At 33.8% G+C, this 15544-nt stretch overlaps 1 protein-coding gene and 1 long non-coding RNA gene across 5 annotated transcripts in view; one reads left to right on the top strand and one right to left on the bottom strand.

The window, feature by feature from the left end:
* The window catches only part of LOC308635743, a 573614-nt gene extending 565453 nt beyond the window's left edge, over positions 1-8161 (bottom strand). The window contains exon 1 of the long non-coding RNA XR_014019254.1: positions 8101-8161. This is a non-coding gene — a long non-coding RNA (uncharacterized lncRNA). The remainder of the gene's footprint in view (positions 1-8100) is intronic.
* VMP1 (vacuole membrane protein 1) overlaps positions 1-15544 on the top strand; it is a 119450-nt gene that overhangs the window by 44558 nt on the left and 59348 nt on the right. For all 4 annotated transcript variants that reach the window (XM_081270450.1, XM_081270451.1, XM_081270452.1 and 1 more), the window contains 2 exons: positions 5680-5847; positions 13310-13441. In XM_081270450.1, coding sequence (XP_081126576.1) covers positions 5680-5847; positions 13310-13441 — 300 coding nt within the window. The remainder of the gene's footprint in view (positions 1-5679; positions 5848-13309; positions 13442-15544) is intronic.

Below are 15544 nucleotides of genomic sequence, written 5' to 3'. Positions count from 1 at the left end.
CCTTGATGAAACATAGACATGAATATAACCTAGTCAGGTTCTTGAATGCTATAAGTATGTGAAGGGAGGAACGATTATATTAAATCATCAAAGAACTTGATAAGTTCAAAATCCAGAAAAATTATTTGTTTCAAATGAAGCAGTAATTACAAACAGTTTCATCATTTTCTGAATACAGTTTTTCCCACAAAATAGCATATGAATGAATTAACCCTGCCTAACAAAGACCCTAATTTGTGCCCAGCTTTTTGACACACACCTATAATACCAGCTATTTGTGAGGCTGAGGCAGAAGGATGGTAAGTTTGAGGGCAACCCAGATAACTTAATGAGATACTGTCTTAAAATTATTATTATTATTATTATTATTATTATTTTTTTAAAAAAAGGGCTGAGCTTAATGGTAGGGCACTTGTCAAGGATACCCTGAGCTGTTGAAAAGGAAAAAAAAAAAACAAAACTAATTTGTGACATCAGGACATTTTCCTCTGGGCTTATATAGATGCCACACTATTATCAGGACATTACTTAAAACTTCTCTTCCCTGCCAGAGTAAGATATTTTCATTTGTTATAATTTTAAGAAGAGTAATTTTGCCTTTTGTAATACCATTTTTTAAATTCTACATTTGTCCTAATTAGAACTAATATTACTACGACTGAAGCAAAAGTAAAAATTGATTCCATTTGATTGTCTTGAGCTAATATTTTTTAAACACTAAAACTTACTTTATTATACTACTTATAAAAGAACATAAACTGTGGAAGTGTAACTTTTTAAGTTTATTTAAAAAGAGCTTTAAAAAGTTTAAAAAGTATGCTTTTTCACAAATATCTATGTCTGCTCTTACTGGAAATCTTATCCTTTGATATAACTATGTTTTGCTCTTATCCATAGTCTTGCTGGCCAAGTACTACATCTTTTATCCTGGATAAAGCAACACTATTCCATTGGAAAATATAGTATAATACAGCCCATGAGACTAGATATATGGGGTTTTGAAAGGAAACAAAACCAGATGTCCAATATGTCACAAACAGCTAAACTCTTCTGTTGACTTAGAATGACTATACTGAATTACAAAAATGTATGTATTTTTTAAAAAGGACCTTTATTTGCCACTTTTCCTTAAGAAGTATTCACTGGGGCTGGGGATGTGGCTCAAGCAGTAGCGCGCTCGCCTGGCATGCGTGCGGCCCGGGTTCGATTCTCAGCACCACATACCAACAAAGATGTTGTGTTTGCCGAGAACTAGAAAATAAATATTAAAAATTCTCTCCCTCCCTCTCTCTCTCTCTCTCTCTCTCTCTCTCTCTCTCTCTCTCTCTCTCCTCTCTCACTCTCTCTTTAAAAAAAAAAAAAAAAGAAGTATTCACTGTATTATCTTTACCTTGCCACTTGGCAGATTCCCTTAAATATGTTAAGACTCATGTTACAACACAGCATGTGGTGGTCTCTCTTGGCAAGTATTCTTTGTCTACTTGAAAAAAAATATGCATTTGGCTATTATTGCGTGGGGTTTTCTATGTTCAAATCTTCTATATCTACATCAAACATTAGTCTATTCTATGAATTAATGAAAGATTGGTGTTGAAATTTATATCTATAATCAGGGATTTGTTTATTGTCCTGTTTAGTTCTGTCAGTTTTTGCTGTTTGTATTTCACCAATGTGATATTGAATGTATACACATTTAAAATTGTAGCTGTGCATAGTGACACTCACCTGTAATGCCAGCAATTCAGGAGGCTGAGGCAGCTCAGGAGGACCCCAAGTTCAAGACTAGCCTGGGTAACTTAGTGAGACCCTGTTTCAAAAGAAAAATAAGATTAAAATTATCCCTTTTGTCATTATGATATGTCCCTATTCGTCTCTTATAATATTCTGTGTTCTGAAGTGTACTTTTTCTGATATTAATATAGCCATTCCATCTCTTTAGGATTATTTTTAAATGGTTTATCTTTTTCTGATTCTACTTTTACTTTTCTGGGTCTTGATGTATATGTGTATATATTTCTTGAAGAGAGCATATACAATCCAGTCACAATGAATGCCTTTTCATACATATGTTTGGTCCATTTACAATTAATATAGTTATCAACATGGTTGAGTTTAGGTTTACTACCCTCAAAACTATTTGTCCCATTTATTTTTATCTTTTCTTGCCCCTTTTTAAATGGAAATTTTTTATATTTTATTATTTTAAATGGAAACTTTTTGTATTTTATTATTGGCTTATTTATTGTACTTTTAAAAAATCAGTGTTTGCTCTGAGGTTTGCAACACATAGCTTTGACTTACTAAGGTGAGTTTCATATTGTTATTTTATTATTTCATGTGTAATGTAACAACCTTATAGTAGTATTCGCCATTTTCCTGCTCACATTCTTTATACTTTTCATGCTATATTTTCCTTGTAAACATGTCATTCGTTGGTTTTATTTGGGGGGGGGGGCTTTTTTGTGTGTGTGATTGTTTTCTTTTTTTTTTTTTTTCTTTTTTGCTCAATACTGGGAATTGAACCTAGGGCCTTCTGCATGCCAGGCAAGCTCTCTCCCACTGAAATACATCCTCAGCCCAGTTTTCTCTTATTTTTGAAGAGTATTTTCCCCTGTGTTCTAAAGTCACAGGTTCTCTTTATCTTTTGTTTTACATTATTTCTGATAAAAAAAAAAATCTTGTTCATTTTTCCCTGTGGATAATGTGTTATGTTTATACACTCCTGTTGCTTTTAAGATTTTCTCCTTTTCATGTTACAATAATTTGATTATGATTTGACAGTTATGATTTTCAGCAGTTTATGTTTTATTTTACTTTTTATTAATCCTGACTGAGGTTTGTTCATTTTCTTAGATTGGAGGTTGATGAGTTAATACTTTTAAGCAACCTGAAAAATGTTCGCCCATTATTTCTTCTAGTATTTTTCTGCAACCCTCTCCCTCAGGAATTTCAATTATGTATATTAAGCTGATGGGCATTAAAACTTTTAAAATTGTTTTGACCAAAATATTGTTTTTAGTTTTTTATTTGGATTTTTCTATAAACTCTTATAAGTTCAAATTGGTTATGTTTAGGAATTATTAAATTGTAATGTTTTAAGAACTCATGAAATTCAGCTAATGCACTCTAAAATGTCAAGGTATAGGCTAAATAGACTCTTGAGAATGAACAAAGGACAAGAAACTGAGCTGTTAATGTGCATTTTGTCTGGGAACCACCACATCTGCTTCTGTGGCTGAGTAATCATGACTTAATAGTGTGGTTATGGAAAGTATATGTCACTTTAGTTAAATGAATTAACAGTCTTCTTTAGGGACAAAATTTTCAAGTTGTTAGAAATTTCCTTTTTAGAATCACTAAAAATTTGAACTATGTAAAAGTGATTTATCATTATTAACATGTATTTAATCTATATGGATACATTTTTAATCTTTGAAAAATAGAAATGAAGTTTTTCTCTTCCTGTATATCCCTGAAATATCTTTCTTTAATTACTTTTATTTATTTATTTATTTATTTATTTATTTATTTATTTATTTATTTTGTGCTGCTGATCATAACCTAGGGTCTTGCTTAAGCTTGCTAAGTGCTCTGCCACTGAGCTATACCTCCAGACCATTTTCTGTTTGGTTTTTATTTTTGTTTTACAGTTCATTTTTAGAGTTCACCTGTAGACTACTGATAGTCAAAGAAAACTTACATGGGGATAACATGGTCAAACTCTTGAATTTAATACTACTACTACTTCTCCTCCTCCTCCTCCCCCTCCTCCTCCTCCCCCCCTCCCCCTCCCCCTCCTCCTCCTCCTCCCCCCTCATATGTCTGTTTTGTATTTCTTAATAGCAAAGGTGGAATTTGTGGGAGTGTTGCTTGTTTTGTTTCTTTAAATTTCATCTAATGGCTATAACTGTATGTTAAAGACTTTTGCGTTCATTGTGCAGTTATTCTTAATACCACAAACTCAGGCAGAGAAGTGTTTATTTTGTTGTTGTTGTCATTTGGAGGATTGCAAAATAATCCTTTTACCCCAACTGTGAAATCTCTTATGCAGATAATATTCAAAGAAATAAGTTGTAGATTTCATGGTTGATTATAACTTTTCAAAAGCCTGAATACTCAAAAGCATTCTGTCAAAAACCTTTTATAATTATTTTAAAACTTAATATTGAAGCATTTTTTAAGGATTAAAACACAAGAAAAAGAACCAAGAATAAAAATTCACATATTTGGTCCATAGAAAACCTAATAATTCATTGCTAAATATAGAACTTCATTTTTTAGATTTTTAGAAAATGCCTATTATATTTATCGATAAGTGTGGCTTGGATTTATGAACATCTTTTGTACATATATTAACATGATATAAAAAATGTTGTTATCTTGGTTACAAGATTTCTTTAATACTTATGATCTTTGAACCACAAATTCTTCTACCATGTGGTCTTAAAAGATTCATTTATTAAAGAGACCACTTTTCTTTGATTCTGACTCATTTATGAAAAGTCGGTGAAGAAATATTTAATAGAAAACTTCAGATTCAGAAAAATAATCAATGTGGTTAGTGACAAAATCTCATGTATGTGTGCATTCTTGTAATTCTATACTACAAATAAAGTATTTTCTTTATAACTGCTAATGGCTAATATTTACTATTACTAAAGAGCATCTATCAATCTGCATTTTGGGGACCTAGAAATTTACATTTTTAATCAAGTTGACACTTGTGCAGACCCTCATCTGGATTTAGGAACCATTTTTAAGACTTTTTCACACTAAATATTAGTACATTTTAATTTAAATGTTATTGTTCATTTGTAACATTTCAAAGTAAGGAATAAAGGAACGAAGCAGTACAAAAGTTTCTGTAGAAAAAAAATTACTTTAAAAGAAAAAACTCACAGATACTGGTTTTAAGTTTTTTGGTTGTACATGGACATAATACCTTTATTTTTATTTATTTATTTTTAAGTATGTGCTGAGGATCAAACCCAGTGCCTCACACGTCTTTAATGAGCACTCTACCACTGAGCCAAAATCCTAACCCCTTACTAGCTAATATTTATGGTTTCTCTGGAAAAGATAAATGAGATAGTTACTTCCCTAACTATTTTTAAGTAAAGACAAAAAGTGGTATTCTCAAATTGTGCCTAACAAAACAGAGGCTTGGACAGTTTTGTTTTGTTTTGTTTTGTTTTTCCCACAAAGGATAACATTCTGACAAATGAATATAGATAAATAATATAAAAACCAAGTTAAAAATTTCATGAGTGATTACCATGGGCCAGGATGAGTTTGGGGAGATTTACTACAAAGGAGCACAAGGAAACTTGTTGCATTGGTGGAAATGTTCTGTATCTTGATTGGTTGTAGTTAGATGACTGAAAATATTTGCCATAGTTTACTGAAATGTGGACCTAAAAAGTGTGATTCTTACCATGTGTAAATTAAACCTTAGTGAATTTAAATTGTTTTTAAAATTAATCTAGCAAGAAATAGCAAGGATTATTTTATCAAATTACTAACTGCATCTTGAAATATTTGTTTAGATACAATTTTGTTCTTCAAAAGCTAAACTTTTCTGATAATATGTGTGGTTAATGTACTATTAAAATAATATGTATTGACAAATCCTTTTTCATTAATATTTCTCAACCAAGGATTTTTATATTTGTTTTCTAGGGCCCACATATAGCTTCAGTTACATTAGCTGCTTATGAATGCAACTCAGTTAATTTCCCTGAGCCACCTTATCCTGATCAAATTATTTGTCCAGATGAAGAAGGCACTGAAGGAGCCATTTCTTTGTGGAGTATCATCTCAAAAGTTAGGATTGAGGCCTGCATGTGGGTAAGATGTGCATTTTCATATTTGTCTGAAAGTAACCTCACTAATTTAATATTGTGTTGCACCTTTTGAAGAGGAATCTAAACATAGCTAGTCAGTGAAGAATTTATGAAGTTCTCAGCTATCTATTTCCAAGGCAGAAGAGACCTTGTAAAGCTCCTCTTAATTGTGAATACTATTCACAAGAAAGTCAGAAAGCCATATATACCACAAAGTAACTGATGCCGAGTAGACAACATTAGGGGAAATGAGTATAGGTAATAGAACTTTGTAAAATTTGACATAGTGTTAATATACCTGATAAATACTTAACTAATTCCATATGAATTCTAGAGTGTTAAATGTTATTATGTCTCACTCTAAATTAAAATGTGATGTTTGGAGCCTGGCACGGTGGTGCATGCCTATAATCCCAGCAGCTCCGGAGGCTGAGACAGGAGGATTGCAAGTTCAAAGCCAGCCTCTGCAAAAGGAAGGCGCTAAGCAACTCAGTGAGACCCTGTCTCAAATAAAATACAAAATAGGGCTGGGGATGTGGCTCAGTGGTCAAGTGCCCCTGAGTTCAGTCCCCAGTAATACCCACCCACCCCCGCCACCCGCCAAAAAAAAAAAAAAAAATGTAGTATTTGGACCTGGAGATAATAGCTCAGTGATAGAGTGCTTGCTGAATAAGTACAAAGTTTTGGGTTCAATTGTCAACACCCACCCCCCTCAAAAAAAATATTTTGTTGTTGGTCTTAAAGGACTTGTTTTCTTTTCAGAGTTTGTTATAATGCTACAGTAATTTTAGAAAAAAAATTTAGTAATTTTTCTTCATATATACCAAACTTAATTTTAGTGGTGGTTTCAGACTCTGGGTACATAGTTATCTTACTTTCATTTGAAGTAATTACTCTGTGCTTTGCTTAAGTCCATGTTAGGAAATTTATTTAACATCATGTTCAATGGCAGGTATATTTTAATCCCATAAGTTGTTTTGTTTTTATTATTGCCTAAATTTATTCAGGTGCCATCATAGAGACTTAATTTATTTTATCAATTAAAGATTTCTGTTACCATTTGAATTATTTTTTTTTTAACTCATCGTATGGGTTTGTTAAGTTTATATTCCTGTAACATTTTTTTCCTAGTAATTTCTTATGAAATAAAAGACTGTGGAACACATTATTTAAGAAATCTTAACTTATTGCAGAGCATAGTGGCCCAGGCCCTTAATCTCAGTAATCCCAAGTGACTCAGGAAGCAGAGGCTTATTGTGATTTCAAGGCCAAGCTCAGCAATTTAGCCAGGCCCGAAGCAACTTAGTGGGACCATGTCTCAAAGTAAAAAATAAAAAGGGGCTGGGGATATAGCTCAGTCAGTAGAGTGCTTGCCTCGTATGCACAAGGCCCTGGGTTCAATCCCCAGCACCACCAAAAAAATAAATAAATAAAAAGTGCTGTGGATGTAGCTCAGTGGTAAAGCATTCCTGGGTTCAATCCCCAGTACTCCCCCCCCCAAAAAAAAAAATAAAATCTTATTAAAATGACCATGAATACCATGCCCTTACAAGGGCAGAGTTTCGGAAGTTTTATGGTGGTGGTGATGGTGGGTTTTGTTTGTTTGCAGTACTGAGGATTAAACCCAGACTGCATTTCAGCCCTTTTTTAAAAAATTTGAGACAGGCTCTTGGTAAATTACCCAGGCTGGCCTCAAACTTGCAATCCTCCTGTGTCAACCTCCCAAGTCGTGTGCCACTGCACCCAAAGAAGAGGCAGAGTTTTAAAACACAGTTAAATGTTATCAATTATGTTTTTATTTAAAAGAATTATGAAGGAAATGCCATACATTGAATTTCTTGAATGTGAAAGACAAGAAAAATTATAGTGTTTCCTGTTACTCTTTTATAAACACTTTTATAAACAAATTCATTATAGTAGTTGCATGTTTTATAAATTTATTAACGTTTGTCTTTTAATGAAAATTACTATTAAAATAATGGAAGATACTTGGAACATGCTAGAAATGGGGCTATGTATATAAACCTCAGTTTTTTATTTTTGTTAATATTGTAGTTTTATTCTTTCAAAAATTATTTATGTGGTTAGATTAACACTAATGCTAAGAGAAAAACTTCCATCCAGGCTGGCAGTAATAACTGCCTTCTTAAAACTTTCATAACACATATTGTCTGTAGCGTTTATTTGTCCTGGCTTCATGCATGCTTTATTTTAACCTAATATAGTGGCTTACTGTTCTCCATCAAAAAATTTAGACTCGGGGGCTGGGGATGTGGCTCAAGCAGTAGCGAGCTCGCCTGGCATGCATGCGGCCCGGGTTCGATCCTCAGCACCACATACCAACAAAGATGTTGTGTCCGCCGAGAACTAAAATAATAAATATTAAAAATTCTCTCTCTCTCTCTCTCTCTAAAAAAAAAAAAAAAAAAATTAGACTCCTAATTTTATTGCCCTTAGCGTAGTCAGCATTCAGCTTTGCACATAATAGAGAAATTCAGTAAATACTGAGCAAGTTATCTAATGTTTATTTGCTCTTCTTTTTTCCTTTAGAACTGTTTTTTGTTGTATAAACATATAACATACATCAACTTACATTTTAATTGGTCCCTATTATTCTCAGCATTCATAGGGACAGTCTTCCCAATAAATACTGCTGGAAAAACTAAATACATGCAAAAGAATGAAATTAGACCCTTATCTTACATGATATATATATATATATATATATATATATATATATGAATTAGCTCAGAATGCATCAAAACAACTAAAACAATAAACTCTTAGAAGAAAAAAGGAACATATTTACATGATGATGGATTTGGCAGTAGCTTTCTCATATATGACAGCAAAAGCACAGGCAAAAAGAAAATAATTCTCAGTTAGAGTTCTTCAAATTTCATGTCATCAAAAGATAATAACAATAGAATGAAAAGGCAACCTACAAAATGGGGGAAATGTTTACTAATTGTATATCTGATAAGCATTTAATAATCCAAAATATTTAAAGAACTCCTATAATTCTACAACAAAAAAAGACAACCCTGGCCTAATGCATGCTAGGCAAATGCTTTTATCACTCAGCCAAATCCTCAGTGGCATTGAATAATTTACAGTGATGTATAACCATCACCAATATCCATTTGCAAAACTATTTTTGCACATGAATAGTGCTGGGAGTCAAACCCAGAATCTCATGCACTCTAGGCAGCCACTCTACCATTGATCTACATGGAGACCCTTCAGAACTGGTTTTTGTTTTTGTTTTTCATCTGAAACAAAAACTCTGTACCCATTAAACAATAACTCCTCATTCCCTCTTCTTTCCTGACCTTGGTAATTTCTGTTCTACATTTTGCCTCTATGAATTTGCCTTTTCTGTATAGCTCATATAAGAAAAATCATATAATATTTATCATTTTGTATCTGACTTATTACTCTTATAATATTTTCAAGTTTCATCAATGTTACAGCATTTTTGGGATTTCATTCCATTTTCATTTCATTCATTTCTTATTGGAAAACTGACCTCAATGGAAGTTGCAAGCAGTGTTTCTTCCCACCCCCCATCTTTTTTTCCTCTCTTGTTTTGTTTTGTTTTATTTTGAGGTACTAGGGATCTAATCCAGAGTTTCGCATGTGCCAGGCAAGCACACTATCACTGAGCTATATTCCAGTCCTTTACCTTTTTTTTTTTTTTTTTTTTTTTTTTTTTAAGAGAGAGAGAGAGGAGAGAGAGAGAGAGAATTTTTTTTTAATATTTATTTTTTAGTTCTCGGCGGACACAGCATCTTTGTTGGTATGTGGTGCTGAGGATCGAACCCGGGCCGCACGCATGCCAGGCGAGCGCGCTACCGCTTGAGCCACATCCCCAGCCCCCAGTCCTTTACCTTGAGTCAGGGTCTGGCCAAGTTGCCCAGATTGTCCTTGAATTCACCTCCTGCCTCAGCCTCTCCAGGAGCTGGAATTACAGGTGTACATACTACACCCAGCACAAATTTCATTTGTTTTTTTGTTTGTTTTGTTTTGTTTTTTGTAATTTTATTAGCATTGCTTTTCAAAGTTGCTTTTAAACCCTGTCTCAAAATAAAAAGGGCTCTGGAGATGTAGCTCAGTGATTTAGCACTCCTGGATTCAATCCCTAGAACAACAACAACAAAACAGCACTACTGTAAAGTAAAAGCCTTGAGTTTCTTGGTTGTTTTAAGGTTACCTTCCAAACCTTTGCCTATTTAATCTGTAATTCATGTTTATACTTAAGATTTAAAAGAAAAATGATAATAATAGAATATGAACATACAGATAATACAAAACTGTAGTTTCTGAGAAGTTCTGTTCTCACCATGATTTTTCACCATGAAACATTTCCCAGTATAAAAGCACAAGAACTGTGTATAGTGCACACCTGTAATCCCAGCAACTCAGAAAGTCTGAGGCAGGAGGATTGCAAGTTCAAAGCCCATCTCAACAAAAAGCAAGACACTAAGCAACTCAGTAAGACCCTGTCTGGGGAGATGTGGTTCAGTGGCCAAGTGCCCCTTAGTTCAGTTCCTGGTACCAAAATTAAATAAATAAAAAATAAAGGGCTGTGGATGTGATGCAGGGGTTAAGCATTCCTGGGTTTAATCCCTGATACCAAAAGAAGTATAAAAATTTCAAATTTTCTCATTCCCCAAATCTTTGAATAAATTAGCATTCCATGGAGATGCTGTGTTTATTACTTGGCTTATATGTTTTATGCATGTTAACTCTTTTCTAGTTCCATAATCAGATTTAGGGTAATAAAATGGTATGTAGGAGAGGTTCGTTCTTTTTTTTTTTTTTTTTTTTTTTTTTTTTTGTGGTGCTAGGGATTGAACCCAGGGCCTTGTGCAGTAGGAGAGGCTTTTTAAGAGAGGTTCTTGAATTAAGAAACTCATTTCTCCCCTTAATTAAACATAGATTAACAAATTTTAGTGTCCTGTGATTTTTGTTCTGTATGTAAACAAATATAGATTTATATTTGTGTTTTATACAAATATTCTATATTTAGTTTTTCCTCTCTCTCTCTTTTTTTTCCCCCTATACCTCTCTAGTCCTGGGGATCAAATCCAGAATATTCAGTATTTGATTTTTTTTCCTTGTTGTGCTGGGGTTAGAACCCAGCACTCCACCACTGAGCAGTCCCAGACTCCTATATTTGAATATTTATAAAGAATTATGAATTTGTTTTGTAAGAATTCTGAAATCATGAAACTTCAGTGTTTGATTTGCAATAACTGACTAAATTTCTGAGTGTAGTATGTAGTGTGTTTTTGGAAACCTGCCTGGATAATTGTGTTCCCTTATACATATAAAAATATAATATCTACATGGTCACCATTCTTGTTTTCTTGTTAACATGGAGAAGCATGAACAGAATTAAATTAGGATATAACCATAACTATGGTCCAGTAAGAGTATATAGCTCTTGATTTCATTTTAACCAATTACATTACTTCCTTTTTGACTTTAAGGAACTTTGTCATGAGTTTGAATCACATGATTGCTTTCAGAAATGTTGAACATTTGACTTCACATTTAAACTCTACATTTGAACTTAAGAAAAGTTCATGTTATAAATAAAATATTGTAATGTACTTTTCTTCCTACTTTTTATTATGGGAAACTTCCCCAAACATGCAGATAATTATAAATGAATTTAATGTACTTTCACGCCACTTCAACTAATATTAACTTATAGCTAATATTATTTTATCTCTCTGTCCGCCCTTCTCAATTATCTTGAAGCAAATCCTACATGTTATATTACATTATGTATGTGAATATATTAGACTTAGTGCTTAAAAAACACAATCACTACTAGAAGTAGTTAGTAGTAGTGTCTTAAAATGTGTTATCTAGTTAAGTGTTCTAAATTTCCTGGTTATATTTGTTTATTGTTCTTTTCAAGTATATGTACTGATAACACTGGTCTGTTGAATCATTTCTCAGTCAGAATTTTCTTGATTATTTTCTAGTTGATGTAGTTTAAACATGTTCCTCTGTTCCCTGTGTTTCCTGTGAGTCATAGAGGCTTGAAGCTTTGTTTATTGTTTTTGACAGGAATACATTTCTTAGCCTTTATGTATTTATGTCACAAGGTGCAATAATGTCTTTTTTGTGATAATCTATTATATAAGTCTATTGCTTTATATGTTACAAAATAGTGGTATTCCGATTACATCATTTTTTTCTTTTTTTATTAGCTAGAATGCTATTTTTGTTTTGGGGGTTGTTTTTGGTTTTGTATTTTTGGGGGGGTGGGGGAGGCAGCAGATAGAGTCTTGCTATGCCATGCAGGCTGACCTCAAACTCCTGGACTCAAAGAATCCTCCCACTTCAGTCTTCCAAGTAGCAGGAACTACAGGCAAGCAGCACTGTGTCCACCTTAAAATACTTTCATAAAGAGACTTTTCCTCATCACTAGTTTGATTATCCAAGATTTAGTTCATATAGGAAAGAAAGGATAATTGATTCATTCCCCTTATTTAACAATTTTTAAAGTAAGTTGGTTCTCTAGCATCTTCCAGAACTGTTTCAAATGTTAAAAAAGTACTTTTGGTGACTGTTTATTCTACACATTGCGAACACATAATGTTTGAATTTGATAACATCCCTTAAGGATTGATTTTAGGGCCTTTGGAGGCAGAGCCACAGGGCACTGCAAACTGAAAGAGTTAAAATTGCTTGCAAGAACTAGCATAGTTTTTTCATTCACTGTGTCTCGGAGTAGAAGAGAATGATGTTAGTCTGGCTCAAAGTTGAGAACTTCCCTAGAGACTATGCACCTGTTGGATTTCGACCTATCCTATATTTAAGCCTTTATGTCTAAACCAAATTCCTGGTTCATTAAACTTTGTTTTTGTCCTTATGCCCTAAATTAATTAGGAAAAAAAAATTCTCTTTGAAAACAAATGTCTATGAAGTAACTGAAACATGAGTCATTCAATGTTGTGAGAAAATTTAACATTTTTCTTTAGTGAAAGTCTTTCTATCCTAATTAGTTGAGTTTTCAAGGAGCATCCTGACCACTAAAGTTTTAACTCCACACACACACACACACACACACACACACACACACAAACTTGTATTGTTTTTAAAGTAACATCTAAAATGCCAGATTTCATAGAGAATATTAATGTGACAGCTCTGCTAGTGAATTCTTACTATGAGATCATTTGGATATTTCAAAAGTGGGGGAAAGACTGAGAAAAATAACAGAACCTAAAGAGAGATGCTAAATTCCTGTCTATACTGTGCCAGGAATTGTCTGAGAGTTTCATGTAGTCAAAATTGGGCAGGATTCAAATTCTTATCCTTTGCTTCCCCCAATACGTTGCATCTCCAAATGCTTTTGGTAATACAGAAAAGTGTAAATCTGATCTGTTAACCATCACTGTGTTAAAAACAAAACCTTACTATAAGTATTTTGGTTTTTCATCTAGGGTATTGGCACAGCAATCGGAGAACTGCCTCCATATTTCATGGCAAGGGCAGCTCGCCTCTCAGGTGCTGAACCAGATGATGAAGAGTATCAGGAATTTGAAGAGATGCTGGAACATGCAGAGACTGCACAAGTAAGAACAGTGGGGAAAAAATAGAACACTCTTCTAATCTCTAAAGAGATTATCATTAAGGTAAAATCGTTAGTAGTTACTCTAAGGAAGAAAACTGCCAAAGTAAAAACAAAATAAAATATGACTTGGGATAGAATATTCAGAAAAGCTGAAAAGTAAAAATGATAAGGGAGCTGGAGGTGTACTTCAGACATCAAGCGCTTGACTACCATGTGTGAGGTGCAAGGTCTTATCCCCAGTAATGCAGAGAAAGAGAGACAGAGAAACAGACTGAGTATGTAGGGAACAAAATAGGTAGACCAGGCTTTAAGCCAAATACAGAATTTCTGAGGGTGTGTGTGTGGTGTGTTGGGAATTGAACCCAGAGCCTCATGCATGCTAGACTAATACTGTACTACATCTCCAGTCCACTTTTTTGTTATTGTTGTTTTAAGACAAGATCTCACTAAATTGGTCCCTCAAGCTTGGAATCCTCCTGCCTCAGCCTCCCAGATTGCTGGGATTATAGTCATGTACCACCATGCCTGGCAGGCTGAGATTTTTTTTTTTTAATCTGATTACAATCTCTGTATCAACATATATCTCAGTAGTACACAGTTGTTTTATTCTTCGAAGAGCATTGTTAAGTTATTATCCCTAAGAACCCTGTTAAATTATTCTTTAGGAATGACCTTAAAAAGTAATGTAGACTTTGTTCTTTGGGAGATAATATGGTTTTTCTTGTTATTGTTGTTTTTCATTTACATGATTTCTTTTTTGGGGGAGGTGGGGAGTACTGGGGGTTGAACTTAGGGGTACTAGGCCACGAGCCACATCTCTGGCCATACTTTGTATTTTAGAGAGGGTTTCACTGAGTTGCTTAACACCTCACTTTTGCTGAGGCTGGCTTTGAACTGGCCATCGTCCTGAACTGGCCTCAGCCTCCTGAGCCACTGGGATTACAGGCATGCACCACTGCACCCAACTTATTTACAGGATTTCTTTAAATTTCTGGTTTTTCTTCTCTCACTTACACCAGTTCTGAAAAAACATTTCTTGATATCACTTCCCACTCAGTAGCTTATAAACTTACACACACACACACACACACACTCTCACACATTTTGTGTGTGGGATCATCACACTGCAGCCCTCCATGCTCCATTCCTTTTCTTTTGGCCTTCTTCACAGTTGCTCCTTTATTGGTTTGAAGGTCCTTTTTTCTTGATTTTCTCTCTCATTTGGTTGAACATACTTTGCAGTAGCTTCCTGAGAAAAGGTAAATAAATAGAAAGTGTGAGACCATATATCTGAACAAGTGTGTTCTTCATTCACTCTTAAATGATTAACTGAATTTTGGACTCCAAATTGAAAATAATTTTATGAACTTCAAATTTAGAATGCATTATTCACTTGTCTTCAAGCTTTTTCTATTGATATTGAGAGGGTTAGTGCCCTTCTCAGACCTCTTTGGAGACAGTCTATTTTTGTTTTGGTATTTTCTCAGTAAAAGATTTTAGATTTATTATCATTATAGGCCTTATTTAAATTTATTCTGATAGATGCTCAGAAAACTAAAAGTTGAATTCATTAGTTTTAGGAAATGTTCTTAAATTTTTTCTTGAGTTTTGCTTCCTGGAATTCTAGTTACTTTGGTGTTGCCTCCTATACTCATCCTTTTAACTTTTTTTTTTTTTTTTAATCTCTCTGCTCCTAATATGTATCTTGGTCAATCTCTCTTCCTTCCTTTTCTTTCTTTCTTTTTTTCCCCCTTGTTATACTGGGGATTGAACTTAGTGGTGCTCTACCACGGAACTACCTCCCCAGCCCTTTTTTAATATTTTCTTTTGAGGAAGGATCTTGCTAGTTGCTAAGAACTTGGGGTCTTCTGGGTCAGCCTCCTAAGTAGCTGGTATTACAAGCCAGCTTGTTTTACTTTCTATAAGATTCCCTCAAGTATATCTTCTAGGTCTTATATTGAAACATTGTTCAGCTATTACATATAGCATGTATTTCTAAGGAAATTTTATCTCATCTTTTTGAAGGTTTTTCAGTTTCTTCAAGTTTCCTATTGCTCCAGACATTGTCTTTTCTGTTTGTTCTGTTTGGAGTTGATACATACTT

The sequence above is a fragment of the Spermophilus citellus genome (assembly GCF_964194105.1).
Source record: "Spermophilus citellus genome assembly, chromosome: 17".
Taxonomy (NCBI): domain Eukaryota; kingdom Metazoa; phylum Chordata; class Mammalia; order Rodentia; family Sciuridae; genus Spermophilus; species Spermophilus citellus.
This window is presented reverse-complemented; position numbering and strand designations above follow the sequence as displayed.